Raw genomic sequence first — 20,629 nt, forward strand, 5'->3', positions numbered from 1 at the left:
GTTGATTTTTTTTTAGTATGCCACTGGTCTTTTCGTATCTGCCTCCTAATTTCATAATGAGGGTGAAAAGCATAACACTGAAAATGATATTTCCAATATTACAGTCAAACTCTCCCTTGAGACAAAACTATAAAAGAATACAGTTAAAAAAATGAACTAGAAATGTGTACATCACATGAGCATTTTCCCTTTTCAAAGGAGGTTATAGACTTTTCCTGATGTTGTCATTCGCAAATATACTTGAATTTCTCCTTGGACATTGCCTGAACAATCAGCATTACGTTGTTTTAATATTAATTTTTAAAAACAAAAAATTTGAGGACACTTTTCTTAAAAAAAATGGAGGAAATCACTCGATAGTTTTTTCAGAAACAGAAAGTGGCTTCAAAATTAAAACAAGGGGGCTTCCCTGGTGGCACAGTGGTTGGGAGTCCGCCTGCCGATGCAGGGGACGCGGGTTCGTGCCCCGGTCCGGGAGGGTCCCACGTGCCGCGGAGCGGCTGGGCCTGTGAGCCATGGCCGCTGAGCCTGTGCGTCGGGAGCCTGTGCTCCGCAACAGAAGAGACCACAGCAGTGAGAGGCCCGCGTACCGCAAAAAAAAAAAAAAAAAAAAAAAAAAGTAAAACAAGAAAATGGTAGGTGAATCACCAATTTGGAGTTAAAACGCCAAAGGTGTGGCAAGATTGTGATTTTCCCATGTGGTCCCAGCAGATTGATGGAAAAGTTCAAATGGCATTCTCTGTCACCCATGTCTGCCTCAATGCAAGAAGTGAATGCCTTCCTAGGAGACTGCTCTGAAGGCTAGCATTCATGGGGTGTGTGATAAACATCATCAGAAACCCTCTGTGTGATATGAAGAAGTAGACTCGGCAAATTTATGAACTGGCTTGAAGTCATTACTTTTCTTTCCAAGGGAAATTGCTTAAGGGAAAGCCTTTTGGCTTTGACTACAGCCATCCACAAATGGAAACATGTGACTTTCATGCGGCCTGGGAGAGAGTTTTGGGTGGGACGCACACCAACACGATCAAGAGGCTGTTAAAATGAATTTTGCGAATGAGTTGAAAAATACTTTGTATTAAATACAAGTCTGTTGTCTTGGGGTAAGAAAAAAAATCCCACAGAGCTCTGAGGAGAGCACTTGGGTATTGATTTGGGAGTGGAGGTGGGAGGAGATGTGAGAAATTACGGTGGTGGTCTTCTGGCAGAGGCGGAGGAATGGGTAAGTTGGGGGCTTCTAGAGAATTTCCTGAAGGAGAGAGGATGTAGAGTTAGCCAAGCGGGGGATGTCCCTAGGGTGCCCCCAGACCAGCTTGTTGTGATTTCCTGATCTGCTCTAGGCACACCATGGACACACATGGAGATAGGCGGTGTCTGCTTGGAGTTATAGACTGGAATAGTAAGCTCAGGCACGTCCCTGCTTCAGCAAAACCTCTACAAAACCACCGATTTTCATCAGCCATTCAGGACTGAAAGCGATCACTTCATTCACCTGAGGCAGGACACTGTGGATGTAACAAATGTCTTGGAATGTGACACTTGTACTTTCTCCTAAAACTTTTATATCAGACATATAAAAGTCAGACGTTTGTTTTACAGTTGACTGAATCTAGGATTTCCAATTGTAGCTGTTACACTGGTTGTTAACTTTCACAACTTATTTCGCTTATATTTTAAATTGAGTCTGAGGCAGTAATTTTTGCAAACATCAAGTATGTGAACGCATGATCGTGTTCAGGAAATTTAAGCATCGGGAGATGATTTTAACTTGGTTTTAGATGAGAATAAGTTTCTGTTTCAAGGCTGACATCATCATGAAGGATACAAGCCAGGAAAATGTTACACAAACATCTAAATTAAAAAGACCCTTCCAGATACCTGTTCTACTTGGGAAGAGAACTCTTGCATCCAGGAAAAGAAACATGCACATTATTCTTTCTCGTTTAGACTGAAGCCTTAGCTGGGAAAGGGAAAGGAAAGCCAACAAGTACCCAGTCTCTCTAAGCTTCAGTTTCCTCATGTCAAAAATAAGGTTCAGGCTTCCCTGGTGGCGCAGTGGTTGAGAGTCCGCCTGCAGATGCAGGGGACACCGGTTCGTGCCCGCGTGACGCGGAGCAGCTGGGCCCGTGGGCCGTGGCCGCTGGGCCTGCGCGTCCGGAGCCTGTGCTCCGCGGCGGGAGAGGCCGCAGCAGCGAGAGGCCCGTGTACCGCAAAAAAAAAAAAAAAAAAAAAAAAAAAAATGGTTCATAACAGTGTCTATATTACTGGATTTTTCTGAGAATTAAATAGAACATATATAGCGCCTGGCGTATAAGTATACAGTGAATGTAAAAAAAAAAGTCATGTGAAGTGCTGCCGTCAGTCAGTAAGTGGCAGTCACTCTCTTTATGCTGGGGAGGGGATGAGTCATAGAGTTCAAGTCCTGTCCTCATGGCCACATATTCATGTCATGGCATGTCACGGACTGCAGAAGTTCCTATTCTTCCCACTGCACTTACTTTTTCTGATTAGCCTATGCTGTATGAATGAGTGAATAGGAAATTCATTAATTCCATTAGCTTTTAATGAATATCATGCTCTGGGTCCACGGTGTCTTAGCTGAGTAAGCTACACACATCATTTCACCTTTCTGGGCCTCAGTTTCCTGATCTGTAAAATGGGAGTAAGACTAGTATCTATATATGGAATCATATGAGCATTCAATGATTTGGAGCACATAAAGCTCTAACCGCAAGGCCTAGCACACAGAATGTGCTCAGGAAATGCTGGTTATCATCAATTTTATTTTTGGCACTGTCAACGTTATTGGTTTAGTGTTTGTTCATGGACTATGCTTTCAGTATCAGCTTCCAGCACTCTATTTGATTTCTGCTTTGGTGGAGACGGTGAGTCTAGCACTGCCTCTCCAGGCATCCCCCTTTTTCTGGTATCAGCCACCAGAATTGCAGACTGTTGAGAGCAGGCCAGCATATGCACTTGTGTAATGTAGGGTATATGTACTGTGTTAACTTTTTAATATCTGGAAAATTCTGAAATAGAAAAGGTATCTGGCCCCAAGGCTTTCAAATAAGGCCCTGTGTGGACCTGTTTATGGTAAGATTACTTAAAACAGTCAATAAGAATCTTTGAACCAGGACTCAGGATATTTTTTTGGACACAGTTGTTGAATTAAGTATAAAATAAAAACAGTATTTCGTTGAGCAATGAGTAATCAAGTTTACTGGGACACTATCTCACTTTCACTTAAGTTCTTTTATTCATTCAACCAACATTTTAATTAAAAATTTTTTTAAAATTGAAGTATAGTTAATTTACAGTGTTTCAGGTATACAGCAAAGTGATTCAGTTATACATCTATATCCTTATCTATTCTTTTTCAGATTCTTTTCCATTATAGGTTCTTACAAGATATTGAATATAGTTCTCTGTGCTATACCATAGGTCCTTGTTGTTTATCTACTTTATATATGGTAGTGTGTATCTGTTAATCAAAAATTCCCAATTTATCCCTCCCCCCACTTTCCCCTTTGGTAGCCATAAGTTTGTTTTCTAGGTCTGTGAGTCTATTTCTGTTTTGTCAGTAAGTTCATTTGTATCATTTTTTAGATCTCACGTATAACTGATATCATATGATATTTATTTCTCTGTCTGACTTACTTCACTTAGTATGATGATCTCTAGGTCTGTCCGTGTTGCTGCAAATTATTTCATTCTTTTTTAAGGCTGAGTAGTAAGTATTGCATTATGTATCTGTACTACATCTTTATCCATTCATCTGTTGATGGATGTATAGTCAACCAACATTTTTTAAAGGTGCCACTATGTACCAGACACTATGTTAGACAAATAGGTCCAAAGTTCCTACCTTCTCAAAGCTTACAGCCTCTGTGTGTGTGTGTGTGTGCGCGTGTGTGTATAAGTCTTTTTTTGCGGTACGCGGGCCTCTCACTGTTGTGGCCTCTCCCGTTGCGGAGAACAGGCTCCGGACGCGCAGGCTCAGCGGCCATGGCTCACGGGCCCAGCTGCTCTGCGGCATGTGGGATCTTCCCGGACTGGGACACGAACCCGTGTCCCCCGCATCGGCAGGTGGACTCTCAACCACTGCGCCACCAGGGAAGCCCTGTGTATAAGTCTTATAAACAGATACATTTTAATATATACTGGTCTCTGCTGTGATCATCCCAAGCTGGGAGAAGTCTTAGTTGAAAGCTGAGAATTGAGAAGTTAAGTTTTAAGCTGAAGTGAAGGCGTGGAGTTTAGGGGAAAGGAGGCATGTGGCGGAGAGAAGGTGGAGGTGGTTGGGGAAGAACTGAAGGAGCACAGTGGTATTTCCAGTTGGCAGGACCAGTCTGTGGATGACTCCTTCCCTGCAAGTGATGTTCTGAGCCTCAGAATAATTAGGTCAGATTCTGCCAATAGTGCTGTTCTTTCTCTCTTTCCCTCCCTCCCTCCCTCCCTCAATACGATCAACTAACACATCTTCCTTGAATTTTTTTTCCACTCACACCCAGCCCTATGCATATGACAGGGTTCCTTCCTCTCTCTCCTCCCTCCCTTCCCTCCTCCCTCCCTTCCTTCCTTCCTTCCTCCCTCCCTCCCTTCCCTCCTCCCTCCCTTCCTCCCTTCCTTCCTTCCTCCCTCCCTTCCCTCCTCCCTTCCTTCCTCCCTCCCTCCCTCCCTCCCTTCCTTCCTTCCTCCCTCCATCCCTCCCTTCCCTCCTCCCTTCTTTCTTCCTCCCTCCCTTCTTCCCTCCCTTCCTTCCTCCCTCCCTCCCTCCCTTCCTTCCTTCCTTCCTCCCTCCATCCCTCCCTTCCCTCCTCCCTTCCTCCCTCCTCCCTTCCTTCCTCCTCCCTCCCTTCCTTCCTCCCTCCTTCCTTCCTCCCTCCCTCCTCCCTCCCTTCCTCCCTTCCTTCCTTCCTTCCTTCCTTCCTTCCTTCCTTCCTTCCTCCTATGAACATGGAACTCTGTTAATAATTTCTGTAGCTATAGTGATTCTTATTCCTGATCTTGTTTTACATACAAGGCGAACATAAAATTGAGGCCTTTTGGAAATAATACAACAATACCTAGCCCAGTTTCAGGCACATAGTGAATGCTTTAAAAATGTTGGTTGAATGAAAGAATCTAGGTAAAAATTAAAAACTGTTTCATAAATTCTTGTTGGCAGCCTAAAGTAATCTTGCCGTGTACAGATCCACAGACACATATCTGAAATTCTTGGGGCCAAATATATTCATATTTCAGAATTTTTCAGATTTTAAGGAGTTAATATAGCGCATATAACACATATTATATAACATCTCCAGTAGCAGCACCCTGAATTCATATAATATTATATGAATGTTCACATTGGATAAAGTTAATACATAACTTCAGGTAAATTCACGTCAGGTTTTATCACTAATTGAGTTTTTACCAAACTTATATATTTTTGGTTTTCAGAGCTTTCGGAATTTTGGAATTGTGGACCATAGCAGTTCTTTGCAACTACTTTTGCTTATGCTGCTGCTAGATGTTGTCCAGTCCGCCTTTAAAAAATTGTATTCCTCTGGGTCAGACAGAGTGGCCATCAGTATCATTCGTCTTCTGTTTCCTGCAGGAAATCTGTATTTCTTTTATGCTCCACAGTCAAAGAGAAAATCAGAGGAAACTTCGTCTTTGCTCTTCCCTCTGGGTGTTTGTGTTGGATCTGATTAGCTCTGTTTCTCAATTATATAAATATTCCTCTTGACCACCAAGTTTCTTAGTCCCTCTCCTGGTCCCTGCTTGAAGAATATGATGACTTTGTTCACTCCTTTTAACAACCTGGGTTTGGCCTGGTACAATAGATTCTTAAACTGAGAAGAGCATATTTGTTTTTCTTCTGAACATTTAAAATTATTTTGAACATGAAACAGACTGTAAAGAGTAATTTACTTGCTTTAATACAGAGACATAATGCCTTCTAATGGCTTCATGTCTGTAAAGGGTTGGGATGCCATGAATGGTTTCAGCTTCATCAGTTGTTGCCCTATTTCTCTTCCAATCAGCACAGTTTCCACCCTCACTTTTCAGTACTCTCGGGATCTCTTTTCTACCACCCCATCTCTGTTTCTGTTACCTGCTGTCTCTGCTACCTGCTGCTTTTATACCAATTATATTGACTCTTATTTCTTTTTTTAAAACATTTATTTATTTATTTGGTTGCGCCGGGTCTTAGTTGCAGCAGACAGCTCCTTAGTTAGTTGTGACTTGTGGTCTCCCTGGTTGTGGCACGTGAACTCTTAGTTGTAGCATGCATGTGGGATCTAGATCCCTGACCAGGGATCGAACCCAGGCCCCCTGCCCTGGGAGATTGGAGTCTTATCCACTGTGCCACCAGGGAAGTCCCTGACTCTTAGTTCTTTATCCCTTTAGACTGGGTGTCTGTGGGCACTGGCTTGGACAACCACTTGCCATCTCTAAAAACAGTTACCTAACAAGCATACTGCCTCTTACTCACTCTTCATGTCAGAGGCTCACTCTTCACGTCAGAGGCTTTTCTGGGATTCTGCTCATGTATGCAGACACTTAAATGTCTAGTTTCAGGGCTGTTTCAGTGAACTGGGGTTTCTGGACAGTTGAGAGCTGGATGTCTGAAGTGCTGCTGTTTTTGGAAACATTTATATGCATGTGAAGAGTTTTGATCTGAAATTGAGGCTAACTATGAAATCTGAAAGAGTGAAAAGATTCCTATAAAATTCCAGGTGAGTCTTAGTTTTTTTCGCGGTATGTATATAAGAAGGGTTTTTCTACATTCTTCTTTATAATGCTGAAAGATTTATTCTCTATAGATGTTTCCTAGGAGACTTCAGTGAAATTTATGAATCATAACCATATCCTGGCAATTTTACTTTAGAAATATATGCTTAGAGTAATTCAGGTAACTCAGTCTTTTGAAGATTCTCTACATATTACTGCCTTTCACATTTGAGGAGAGGTTTGGAGAGGGTTGTTCTCTGGCTGTAAAGAGTCTAATATGTACTGCAGTTGGTTCCACACAGAAGTGTCATTTCCTAGCAGGGACCGTCCCCTTTAGACTAAGAGCTGTTAAAAACAGCCACCCCTTTCCTGAGTGCGGGTCTTTGCTGATTTGTTCAGCCTTGTTGAAATTAGGGAAGATCTCAAGCTCTCACATTTACATTTCAGTTATTGAGCAATTGTTGTTGGCTTCCCTTTCATCTAAAATAATCAGTACAGGTAAGATAGTAGGTAAAAAATGCATTCATTTATACTCTCGGTACATAAAAGCGCACCTGCCTGATGTTTTCTGCGAAATTCCAGTTAACCTGCAACACCCCGCCGATGAAGATGTGGCGACCAGTTCACATCGAGGAGTCAGTGAACGAATGGTCATTGGTACCTGCTGATGATCAGAGAGAGTGGCCAGACCTAAGTTATTTTACATCTGAGCATTTCTTGGATGGTTTGGAGAGAGAGAGGTTTTGAAACGGATGCTTTGAGATAATATGAATGTTTGGAGAATTTCCATTGCTTCTCCTGTACCCCTTTCCTCTTTCTCCCGTGAGCTGTCTGAGTCTTCCTGTATGCACTATTCATTTCTGCCGACTCAAGGGAAGGCCATGTAATGTGTGTTTTAAGTACCACGTGAACTTTTTCCTCAAAGTAAAGCTTCCTTTGCCAGCTCCCAAATGATGGATTTTGTTTTCCTTCTGCCTGAGGGTCAAGAGAGTGGGCAGTTTTGTATTTATCAGTCTGCATGGCCATTTCCTCCCTCCTATCCTCCAGCCCTCTGCATGTCTTATGCCAGAAATCAGTGGGTCTGGTGCAGTGACCTCCACAGGGTCAGATACAATTCTGGAAGCCTTTGTGTGTTCATTTCCTTAAATAAGTGGAAGGTAAAATGTTTGAAAGCAGGGCAGCCTGTGGGCTGTTCCAAAACATCAATGATAGTTGTTTGTTTTTCTGGATTTTAACAAAAGAGTTTTTGCCAGAAGACCTTTGCACTCCTGCTCATACAAACCTCCCCCCCCGCCCCCAAGTTACAAAACCTCCCCCCCCGCCCCCAAGTTACAAAAATACATAACAAAAATAAAACAGAAGCCAGACGTAGGGTTATCTTACCAAAACAGGACTCCTTCCTTCTTTAGACTATAAACAAATGAGTTCCCCAGTTAAGTTTCAGTCAATCATTCCTGATGCATTCAGTGCAGGTTTGCTTTATCTTTAACTCATACCACATTGTCTAGTCCTTGGGGCTTCACTCTGTTTCCTCACCTTGTTTACACACCAAACGGTTAGTCCATTTGGAAAAAAAAAGTAGCTTACTGTTTTTTCCCTCTCCACGTGTTCAGCAATTAGAAAAGAAATTTCTCCAAAATGTGTTCTGGGGAATAATAAGTAGTTTTCCTTGGGTGGTCTTAACAACTCAATGGCTAGATTGCTCTGGAATTGAGATTCTCAGAGGTGACTTCTTGATGGGGCAGGGGGAGTACTGACTTTCTAATCTTTGGGAGACAAGGGGACACAGCAATGGAGAGAGCAGCATGGAGTAGTAGTCAAGAACGTAACTCTGAGGCCAGTCTACTTGGTTTTTTTTTTTTTGCCACATTGTGCCCGGCATGTGGGATCTTAGTTCCCTGACCAGGGATAGAACCTGTGCCCCCTGCAGTAGAAACACGGAGTCTTAACCACTGGACTGCCAGGGAAGTCCCAGTCTACTTGGTTTTGAATCCTGGCTCTGTCTTTTTCTAGTAGTGAACCTTGGGCAAGTCACTTAACCTCTCTGGGTCTAATCTGTATAACAGGGATAATAATAGTACTTGCCCCATGTTACAGTGATTAAAGAACTTAATATTTCTAAGGTACTTAGAACAAAGCCTGACGCTTAATAACTGCTGTATAAGTGTTGGTGAAATAAATTAAAAAGAACTAGAGGTGGGAAAATGCCAGGAGAGATTGTGTCAAGAACTCCAAGGGAGGAGGTTGATTTCAAATGAGAAGAGATAATCAGCGGGGATAAAAGTGGCAGAGAAAGCGAGTCGGTGAGGATCAAAGGGTAGACAATAAGGAGACTCTTTGGAGATCTTAAGTTGCTTCTAACTATTCAGATGTGCGACCTTAAGCAAGTCACTTAAACTCCACACAGGTGACAAATTCAGCTGGCTACACATTCTTCTAGGTTTGTTCCAACTCCAGAAATCTATGAACCTAGCCTCCATGTTTAGGGACGTGCTAGGAGCAGAAGCTGGACTGTGGTTTCAGTTAGGATTAAGGAAAGATGATAGTGTTCACACCTGGTATCTAAGCCATTTCCTGAGTGTGAATGAGAAAAGAGCTTCACTGGAGGCAAGGCTGAGTCTGAGAGGCATGGGTTTGAATTGCTTCACGAAGATAGCGGCTCGCTGCCGCCTTAAGGCTTTCATGGGTTTCTCGCGTGTCTTTTCCTCTTTGCCTCTCAAGCATTTGGTTCCATTTCTTATTTTTTGACCTTTCCCCTTTCTAAGTTGCACATGAAAGGGGCTTGTTGTTTGAAATCTCTCTCCTTGGGAAGGAAGAAGGTGGTGAGCTTAAGACGTTAGCAGCAGCATAGAGCTCAGGTGCCAGTACTCCAGATGAGTTCCAGCACAGGGAACATGCTTAAGTGGCTGTGCTGAATTCTTTCTGCCTGACTTGCCAGCACATTTTTGATATTACAGTCCATCTGCACGCCATTTTCTTATGTGTATTTTTTTTTTTTTTTGGTAGGGAGGTGCTTTATTGTTCTCCTTTTTTCCCCTTGGGCTCTGTAAATATTCCTGTTTTACAGAGCAGCATTTGTTTTTTGTTTGTTTGTTTTTGTTTGCTTCTGGTGCTTTGACCCTCGGTTATTTGATTATAAATTTACTGTGTTTACCCACTGAGTGAAGGGTACTCATTTCTGAGGAACGAACCTGTTATTCTGGCTTAAGATACGCACTCTTCTCTACCGATTTTAGTATCTTCGAGAGGTGACGCCGACCATAGTGGCCTTTGGCAGCATGATTTGAACATATATTCCTCTTGGTTGTATTCATGTTTGTATCAGGCTGTAGTTAGCGCAGTGTTCCCGGATGTGAACCTAGAAAGAATTATGGAAAAAGGACGATGAGTTCAGTGGGAATGGTCATTCCACCTATAGTCTTCAGGTTTCCCGTTCTTGATTTTTCTTCCCTGAAGTTTCATTCGGAATATGTTTTTATCAGTCAGGTTGTGCTAGATGATGCTGTAGTAACAAATGACACTCAAATCTCGGCTGCTTAAAACAACAGAGTTTTCATCATTGTTTATGTTACCTGTCAATGGAGGGCTCGCTGCTGGTGGCGTGTAGGCAGATGGAGTCTTCCCCACCTGGAATGCTGCCAGTTACCTTGGTGAAGGGAAGGAAACATGGTGGATCATGTGTGCGATTTGGCCTGGAGGTAATATTATTTCCACTCACATTTTATTGGCCAGTAAATGAAAGGCAAGTCAGATGGCCATGCCTAACTTCAGGTGGGCAGAAAAGCATAATCTTATCATGTTCTTAGAGGGAGGAGAATCAGAAATACTTGGTAAACAGCACTAAATGCCTATCACAGACTTTATATAAGCCAGATACCATAATGATGCTGTGGACACAAAAATGAACAGTGTGTGTCCTAGTCTTAGAGAAATTAAATTTTGGGGAAAGAGTTTCATATAGGAATTTCAAAAATATAATGATGAAGCAGAGTTGGTTTACAAACCATCTCTGTATTAAAAGAGACCGGGAATGTTTCCTTTATCATCCGATTTCTCCAGTTTTTATAATTGTTTTTCATAAGCCACAAATAGCTATGAAATAATCTTCAGAACTTAAATCTGGCTAAGAAAAATTGGGTTTACTTAATTTCACATAATTTTTAGGTTGTCCTTTGAATCGTTATGAAACACACAGTTCCTGTGTTTTTGCCATGCGTTAGCAGTCTAAAAATTGAATGTGCCTAAGGAGGATAACTTCTTTATTACATGCTGGCTAAAAACTCAGACAAAATTCCATTGAAAGCCAGTTGGTTTTCTATTTTTTTCCTATGTGTACTTCAGCGCTGAGATTGGAAATGAACCAGCATTTATGGCTTCATAACTGAAAGCATAGCGATTCTGCACAATATACAAGCAAATTTGCCATTTAAAATATCAGACGTCTGTCTGAAGTTGCTGCTGACCTTCTAAACTGCAACTGAATGTCCAGATTGTTATTTCTCCATCCTCCTCAGAGCAATTTTCAGTGCTGGTTCACAGCCCCATGCTTCTTGTCTGCTTCCTTGCTGGTTATGGGTTGTTTCCTAGAGTCTAGACATGAAATGAAAAATGATTGTGTAATCCATTTCCTGTGCATCTCTGCAACATTCAGAGTAGGTCTCAAAACTTTGAGACACACCATCTCCTCCTCCTCGGTAGAAAGAACAGACGCTTGGGTTCTGTGGACGCAAGTGGAAATCTTGGCCGGCCTCTTGCTACCTGGACAACCTTGGGCAAGTTGCTTAATCTCTTTAAGGCTCAGTTTCCTTTTCTATAAAATGAGGAACATAAAAACTGTTTCAGAGGGTTGTTGTGAGAGTTCAGTATATGGTGTACATAAAATGCCAGCAATGTAATAAGCACCCAATAAATATTCCCTATTGGCACAGTGCTTACTGGTTTTCAAAGGATTTCATCGGATTTTATCTCATGGGAATAAATCAAGGAGGTAAAAGACATATAGCTGAATTGGATTTCCATTAACTTGCCAAAAAAAAAAAAAAGACTTCGAATTCTCTTGGGGTCACAGTCACAGCTGACTTAACTAAGCTCTTATTTAATTATAATGTATGTCTGCTTTCTCCTCTGTTCACGTTTCTCCTCACTCATTATCTTGTTAGATTCCATATACACTGAGTCCCTCTAACTGCCTTTCTTAACCTATAAATCTTATCTGATGCTCTTCTGGGTTTTGAGTGATTACTGTAGTGAGCAATGATTAAGGGCTGAGGGGCTGGGTGCCAATACTATATATAGGTAAGGAAAACAAAAACTGCAATACTTTTATTGATCATAACTAACACTAATTGAATCTGTGCCCAGCTAGTAATTAAAGTTTTCTTTTCTCATCTAAAATCGTAGTTAATATTCCCTCAACCCTGTCATGTAGCTATAGATGAAGAAAATCGGTCTAGAATGTTAAATAATTTGCCCTGGGCAACATACTTAGTAAATGCTAACAAGTGCTGTTCCTGGAATTTGAATCCAGACCCCTTGATTTCAGAATAGCTTGTTTCTCCCCTCTGAGCTCTATTGTAGAGACAAGTTTGAGTTCAAAATAAGGAGGTTGTGTTCCTGGCGGATTAATGGTGTGTGAACACTGCTTGAGTAGATAAATCATGGCAACTAAAAATAACAGGGTGAATTGTGGCCTTTCTGTACAATCTAAACTTGCTTGTCTGGGTGACTTTAAAATACGTGTGGTTTTCTCAGGGTATATGCCCAGTAGTGGGATTGCTGGGCATATACCCTGAGAAAACCATAATTCAAAAAGAGTCATGTACCAAAATGTTCATTGCAGCTCTATTTACAATAGCCCGGAGATGGAAACAACCTAAGTGCCCGTCATCGGATGAATGGATAAAGAAGAAGTGGCACATATATACAATGGAATATTACTCAGCCATAAAAAGAAACGAAATTGAGCTATTTGTAATGAGGTGGATAGACCTAGAGTCTGTCATACAGAGTGAAGTAAGTCAGAAAGACAAATACCGTATGCTAACACATATATATGGAATTTAAGAAAAAAATGTCATGAAGAACCTAGGGGTAAAGCAGGAATAAAGACGCAGACCTCTTAGAGAACGGACTTGAGGTTATGGGGAGGGGGAAGGGTGAGCTGTGACAGGGCGAGAGAGAGTCATGGGCATATACACACTAACAAACGCAGTAAGGTAGATAGCTAGTGGGAAGCAGCCGCATGGCACAGGGATATTGGCTCGGTGCTTTGTGACAGCCTGGAGGGGTGGGATGGGGAGGGTGGGAGGGAGGGAGACGCAACAGGGAAGACATATGGGAACATATGTTTATGTATGACTGATTCACTTTGTTATAAAGCAGAAACTAACACACCATTGTAAAGCAATTATACCCCAATAAAGATGTTAAAAAAAAAAAAATACGTGTGGTGCTTCTCTTGATGCCTGAGAGGGAGTTTTGAGACCTGGAATCCTGTCCTTGGTGTGACGCTCCATTTGTAACTTCAGATTTTGTGTACGCGGGGCCCCTGGTCTGCGTCCATAATGGAAGGGTTAGGAATGAGAAGAAGAAAGGTACAGAGAGAAACTAGAGAAAGCAAACAGCCTGTACCCTCCTGTCTAAATGACTCGCTCATTTCCCTCACCCCTGACAACTTTCTAAACCAATTGGCCTAGTAAGTGAATCCAGGGGCCCTATGTCCTTGTTTTTAATAATATAATTTGGACATGGCTTTGTGGTCAGTTTTCCATTTAAAAACATTTCCTAAAGTAAATGTTCAGGCCTAGGTGATGTCTATTGATTGCGACTTTTACTCTGAATTAAGAGGCTTTCTTGGCTGGACACCGTTCTTAAATGATAGTGATCTCTCATGACTTAAAACCTGGTTGCTAAAACGAAGGACGCTTGGGAGCTCTTAAAAGGATCAAGTTTCTATTATAATTTTTTTTTGAAGTAGGCAATGGAGGCTGGTGCATAATTTTCCGATCTAGTTTCATGGTCCTTTTGATCAGCCTCAAATAAGAGTGAACATGACAGCATCTCTCAAAGGGTTAATACCCTGGAATTTCACACTTAACAATTGGCATTATGTCCTCTGCATTCTTGAGGAATTTTCTCACTGATGTCAAAAGATTTTGGTTTGTTATGCAAGACAGTGGTCCACTGACTTTGCATATCACATTCTCTTAATCAGGATGGAAATCCCTGCATGCTAATTGGGGAAGGAAAGAAGTAGTGTAAGTGGTTCTTTGGCTACAGATGAATTAAATGTGTGAGTGCATTTAGTTAGAAAAATAAAGCACAACAAAACTCTTCCAAACGAGTGGGCATTCTGTTGAAATGGCTGCTTCCCACATTTTTGTCACTTTGTATGTGTCTTTACTACGGTGTCACTCTGATTACATTTTAGGAAACCCTTTAATATATTTATATCTTATTTTTCTATTTTTCTGACTGTTTTAGTTACATATTAACTGCGTAAGAAACCATCCAAACTTATTGGCTTAAAATAACAGCAGTTTATTATTTCTCAAGATTTTCTGAGTTGACTAGCTCGGCTGGGCAGTCCTGTTCCAAGTGGTGTTGCCAGGTCATTGTTTTCAGCTGGTGTTGAGAGTCTGGGCTGAAAGGTCCGAGAAGTCTTTTCTGCCATGTCTTGTACCTCAGTGCTTCTCATAACATGGAGATCTCCGGACAGTTGTATTTCCTCAGGTAGCTGCCTTCCAAGTGACAGAAAGCAGAAGCTGCCAGTCCTCTTAAGGCTAATTCCAGAACATTACTTTCACCATATCCTATTGGTCAAAGGAAGTTAGAGTCAGTCCAGGTACAAGCGGAGGGGAATAGATCCCACCTCTTGGTGGAAGGAGAGGTGTATGGAAGAGATTGATGGCCCAAACTAGATAGGTAGAGGGGGTACTGAGGGCAGAGGGCCTTGTCTTGGCTGATGGAAATGCCGAAGGCAGAGGCAAGTTTTGTCCCACTTTCCTACTCAGGATTCTGAGTGGAGGCTGGTACGTGAAGTATCCTCATGCCAACCTGGAAGGGGTGAACAGCAGCATAAGAGGGCACAGTGGTGAGGTCAGGTGAAAGGAGGTCTCAGCTGCACTCACAGTCCTCTCTCAGCTCCTGTGTGGTGACATCAAAAGTTCTTAATTTCTCCAAGGGAGGACTCAGAAAGTAGCTGTGTTAAAAGACAGTGGGCTTGGGCTTCCCTGGTGGCGCAGTGGTTGAGAGTCCGCCTGCAGATGCAGGGGACACAGGTTCGTGCCCCGGTCCGGGAAGATCCCACATGCCGCGGAGCAGCTGGGTCCGTGAGCCATGGCCGCTGGGCCTGCGCGTCCAGAGCCTGTGCTCTGCAACGGGAGAGGCCGCAACAGTGAGAGGCCCGCGTACCGCAAAAAAAAAAAAAAAAAAGACAGTGGGCTTAGGACATGGAAGCAACCTAAGTGTCCATCGACAGATGAATGGATAAAGAAGATGTGGCACATATATACAATGGAATATTACTCAGCCATAAAAAGAAACGAAATTGTGTTATTTGTAGTGAGGTGGATGGACCTAGAGTCTGTCATACAGAGTGAAGTAAGTCAGAAAGAGAAAAACAAATACCGTATGCTAACACATATATATGGAATCTAAAAAAAAAAAATGGTTCTAACGAACCTAGGGGCAGGACAGGAATAAAGACGCAGATGTAGAGAATGGACTTGAAGACATGGGGAGGGGAAAGGGTAAGCTGGGACGGTGTGAGAGAGTGGCATGGACATGTATACACTACCAAATGTAAAATAGCTAGCTAGTGGGAAGCAGCCCCATAGCACAGGGAGATCAGCTCGGTGCTTTGTGACCACCTAGAGGGGTGGGATAGGGAGGGTGGGAGGGAGGGAGGCAAGAGGGAGGGGGTATGCGGATATATGCATACGTATAGCTGATTTACTTTGTTATACAGCAGAAACTAGCACAACATTGTAAAGCAATTATACTCCAGTAAAGATGTTAAAAAAAAAAAAAAGGTAGTGGACTTAGGGCAGGAACTGGGTAGAGCCTGAGGCTCAGAGCTGGCTCCAGCACCACTGGAGACTGGCTGGTGGTACCCAAGGCCCTGACCACCAGCTATGGATGTCAATAGCAGGTGCTCATGGGATATCAGAGGTGAGAGATCTAGCCAATCTCACTTCTGTGGTCCCCAGGCCAGGCAGCAGCCCAGACTGGTCACTTTGCAGCAGAGGGTACCCAGGATTAAGAGGACACCATCTGATTTGTGTTCCCCATATCTCATGTCACTGTAATAGTGGAGATAGAACCCCCTCTCTCCAGGAGGAGAGCAAGAAATCTGAGCAACTGATCACGATGCCTAAGAAGACTGAACTTAATGGAACCGTTTATTTCACTGGACTACATATTTGCCAGATTTGTCTACAGCTAGGTCTCCCTCCTTCTGGTAGTCTGAATAATGGCCACCAAATGTGTTCATGTCCTAATCCTCAGAACCTCTGAATATGTTATCTTACATGGCAAAAGAAACTTTGTAGGTGTGATTTTTTTTTTTTTTTTTTTTTGCGGTACGCGGGCCTCTCACTGTTGTGGCCTCTCCCATTGCGGAGCACAGGCTCCGGACGCGCAGGCTCAGCGGCCATGGCTCACGGGCCCAGCCGCTCCGCGGCATGTGGGATCCTCCCAGACCGGGGCACGAACCCGTGTCCACTGCATCGGTAGGCGGACTCTCAACCACTGCGCCACCAGGGACGCCCTGTAGGTGTGATTAAGTTATGGATCTTGTGATGGAAAAGTTATCCTAGCTTATCTGAGTACATCCAATGTCATCAGAAGGTTCTTTGTAAGAGTGAGACAGGGCGACAGAATCAGATGTTGGAGTGATGTACTTTTAAGATGGAGGAAAGGGCCATGAGCTAAGGAATGCAGGTAGCCTCTAGAAGCTGGGAAATGCAAGGAAAGCTCCTGTGAAGCTGTGAAAAAAAAGCAGCCTTGCCAAGACCTTAATGTGAGACTTCTGACCTCCAGAACTGTAAGAGGATAAACTTGTATTGTTTCAATCCACTGAAAGTAATGTGGTAATTTGTTGCAGCAGCAGTAGAAAAGTACAAGTCACTTGGAAACATTGAAGCTACAATTTCATTGTTCATCTGGGTGTAGAACAGAGCTAGAATTAGCTTTATTTTTTTCCATATTCATTCTCCGGGTAAGATATTATTTCTGTCTATTTGATAAGTAAGAACTTTGAAGGGTAGGGAGTGAAGTTCAGTAGCTCTGTCCAGATTGAATGGTTAACGATTAAACCACGTTTAGAGCTCATTTCTTTCGGAGCCACAGAAGCTCCCTGGGAACATCATGCAGGAGCATGGTCTTGTACCAAGATGTATCAAAGTAGAAAATTGTAACAATTTACTCCTAGAAGTAATATGAAAACAATTGCCGCTACATGACTAAATGATCCACTCATCCTTACTTTGGAAGATTTTGACTCCTTAAGAAATAACCAGTATACCATATTTACTCTACTTTGAATGGTGTAGTCAGTCGTAAGTTCATTTACGGTTTTTGACAAAGTTCATTTGTTCTAATTTCTTTTGATGGCAAAAGCCATAGAACCACAAAAAAATCTGTTTTTCTAATAAAAAAAACCCCTTCCGATTTCCAAATTAGGATGACAGTAATCCTCGTTCCATCGTTGGAGGTGATGTTGGTGGGGGTAGTTTGAGCCTCGTGTTTCCTCATCTCCTACGAGATTTCTGGACACCAGCCTTCTTCATTCTTTGCACTTGCCCATCGTTGTGGTACCACTGGACCGTGAGTGGGCACACCTCCAGGTCACTTCTCCTTGAGCTGTTCTGACCTAGGAAAGGTGGGCTGTTGACCCCACTGGAAGATTGGGATCGCAGGCTTCATTGGACCTGCTCACCAATCTGGGTCACTCAGAAATAATATCCATATGTTGGGGACAGCTTGTGTTAAGAATAATCTTTGTGAGCCAGTTAATACCTTGAGAGATTTTTCCTAACATTGTCATTGTGCTATTTGCAGCACAAGTTCCAGCAAAACAGCTTTTCCATTTTATCATCAGGATTATAGAGGCATCATGTAAAGTAATTAAAATAATGGTGCCAGACCGATCTGTGTGAGAGATTCTGTCAGAACTGGAGGTGGAATTCAGACCTTTCTAAATTTCTGTGCATACTCTTTGGTCACACCCAAGGAACTTCAATATGTTTTCCAGTGCTTTGTTTGCAGAGGACGGGAAACATAGATTTGGTGAGCGTGCAGGTCTATATTGGAAGTGTGGCACTGGTAGAAAGAAGTCCACTAAGGAGATGCGTTATTAAGTGGAAAATTAGGGTAAAAAGACATGGTTTCTAGCTGGTCTTCTATACCTCCAACTGAAAGGTGAATTCTTTAAAAATGAAATCCATCTCCAGGGTCCCCTAGGTGACGTGTCAAATACTGTCAGGGAGCTCGGATCCCTTTCGTTACGCTTTTTGTTACTTCTAACCGTGAGCCTGACACAAAAATCTTCTCAAGAAGAGTTTCCAGAAGGGCTACTGTAGCTGGGTGCATGCTTTAGAATAAAAGTAAATCCGTTTTTCACTTAAAACAAAACAAAAGAAACGCACACAGAAAACCTAGTTTGTGTCCATGAAAAATATCTTTGAATGTCTAGACAGTTGTGCTGATCACTTGTCTTTCGTAAGGAAGGGATACAGAAAAACTATTATTCTCCCCAGAAACCTTGTAAGGTCCCACGTGACCCAAGTGACCTCTCACTCAACTAGTGTAATAGGAGCCAGAAGTGTGTAAGGAGCTGGACGACTGATGTTATAAAGCAGCCCTGGCGTTATGGAGCTCTCCTGTTTGGAGCCTCTTGAAGACTATTGCTGATTGTCCTACAGACTGAGGGTGAAAAGCTTCGGAACCACGGTGAGTAGTGTCACTGATGTGTTGTTAGGTTTCCACCCAGACGGCATTTATAACTAATAGAAAGGAAACTCTGTAATGTAATTAACTTACATAAAGGAAGGAAGCATTAAAGCACGACTTTACAGGCAAAAATGGCATAGACGGATCAAAAGGGAGCATTTATTTGCTATCTTTCCAGATATTGTGCTCGGGGTGTTGCAGATGGGCTTTGCAATAATGAGAAAGGGGCTTTGTTTTTGTTTTTCATTTACAGAGTGGCCAGAATGGCCTGATGTATGCTGGTTAGAAGGTTTCTGTGTATTTCCCTCTATTTTCCACATAAATTTTTTCCTCTTTTCTCCCAGACATCTTTTTCCATGTTTATGGCTTTAAGTCATCAAAGGCATCTGGAAAGCTGTTTTTAGGTCTTCAGCTGTTGTTGGATGGAGTTGAGAAAGTTTTGCTTTCACAATGGCCCAAAGTGAATTGTCACATGTGGTTAAGTCCAAACCACAGGATCTAGTGACCACAGGATCTAGTCCTGTGCAGCCCATTATGCACAGAATTTATTGCCAAAATATTTTCCATGCGGGGTATGAGAAGATGCTAGGAGACTGACTATATTATTGCAGGCGAGCTGTTGCCCAAAACAGCTATCAGTTTGTTCACACAGCTGTGGAACAAACCACATCCGAAGCATATGCAGTGTGTGATTGACCCTTGTATTGAACACATGTTGAAATTGTAGCCCGTTACACGGCACAGGGAGGAAGTGGCTCATTTAACGGAGACACCGCTTCCTGTATCCTGATCTGCTCAGATAAGAGGACAGAGGTTCAGAGAGGTTAAGTAACTTGCTCCGGTCACGTGACCAAGTGGTAGAGCAGGGGGACTCATTCCTGGGTCTGTTTGACGCCAGTGCCTGTGCTCTTTATCGCTTCTCAAACTTCGCTGGTGAAGGACTGTTTTGGGTTTTTTTGTTTTTTAACGCTTCCAATCCATTGTAATACTGTACACACTGTATTATGTTGTGATTAGTACACAACTTGTATCACATGCAACTCACCCTGCCACTTGGCCAACACCTAAACCAACTGACATCGTGCTGAGTAAGACGAGTCGTCTGATCACATGCTTGGATGGGGTGGCAATGCCAATTGCTGTGCAAGTTTCCAACGCTCATCCTCAAGTCCATGGTGATGTCATGGACCTGTAAGGATGAACTCACAGGTGGCACTTTGAGTAGCGCTACTTTGGTGTGAGGGTGAGGGCACTGTATGTCCGGGGAAAGCCAGAGCCTGACTGAAGAGGAAACCCTGGGAGTAAAGGTGAATACATGGAAGGTGGACCCTTCAGCTAGCAGATGGTGTGGCTTTCCTTACTCTCTCCAGGACAATCCTGAATTCCAGCAGGTCGTGCTCTCATCCAGTCTACCCAGGTTATTGCTGTCAAGTCAGTTGGGCACACATTGCAACCTCCTCTGCAGGAGAAACACCAAGAGATTTTGAACACCTACAACAAAATGTATATGTGGGGGAGAGGGGCAGGGAGATTCAAAAAGGGGAGGGCAACAAAACACTTATCGTTGTAGTAGTTTCTCCCGAAGTCCTTATTAATCACTTGGCAGTTCGTTCAACTCATGTATTGAGCATCTCCTGTACACTTGCACCTTGGTAGATGTTTCGGGATTAAGGTAGTGTTTCTATACGTTGTAGTTTACTGCTGCTAGAGGAGGGGAAGAAGTAAGAAGAAGATACTTATCATTAAATAAACTTTAGTATTGATTTTGTTATTAGTTGGTCCTCTGTAAGTAACAATTTCAAGAAAATGTTTAATGCTTAATTATATCCTTTATATGTGATTAAACACGGTATTTGTAGTAATTTTATTTTTTAAGGATATTAATCAGGAAACTAGCATCTAATTAGAACAATGTTTCTATGGAAAAAAATCATGTCTTGCTGAAATATTTTTTGAC

The 20,629-nt window shown here is 42.5% G+C and overlaps 1 protein-coding gene across 5 annotated transcripts in view; it reads left to right on the plus strand.

The window, feature by feature from the left end:
- Positions 1 to 20,629, plus strand: part of LIMCH1 (LIM and calponin homology domains 1) — a 340,013-nt gene that overhangs the window by 63,255 nt on the left and 256,129 nt on the right. For 4 of the 5 annotated variants that reach the window (XM_067735831.1, XM_067735825.1, XM_067735826.1 and 1 more), the window contains exon 1: positions 11,307 to 11,496. The exons of the other annotated variant lie outside the window; for it this stretch is intronic. In XM_067735831.1, coding sequence (XP_067591932.1) covers positions 11,322 to 11,496 — 175 coding nt within the window. In that variant the 5' untranslated portion in view covers positions 11,307 to 11,321. Of the gene's footprint in view, positions 1 to 11,306; positions 11,497 to 20,629 lie in introns of those variants that run through there. 5 annotated transcript variants of the gene reach the window in all.

This window comes from Pseudorca crassidens, chromosome 4 (assembly GCF_039906515.1).
Source record: "Pseudorca crassidens isolate mPseCra1 chromosome 4, mPseCra1.hap1, whole genome shotgun sequence".
In the NCBI taxonomy this organism is placed as follows: Eukaryota; Metazoa; Chordata; class Mammalia; order Artiodactyla; family Delphinidae; genus Pseudorca; species Pseudorca crassidens.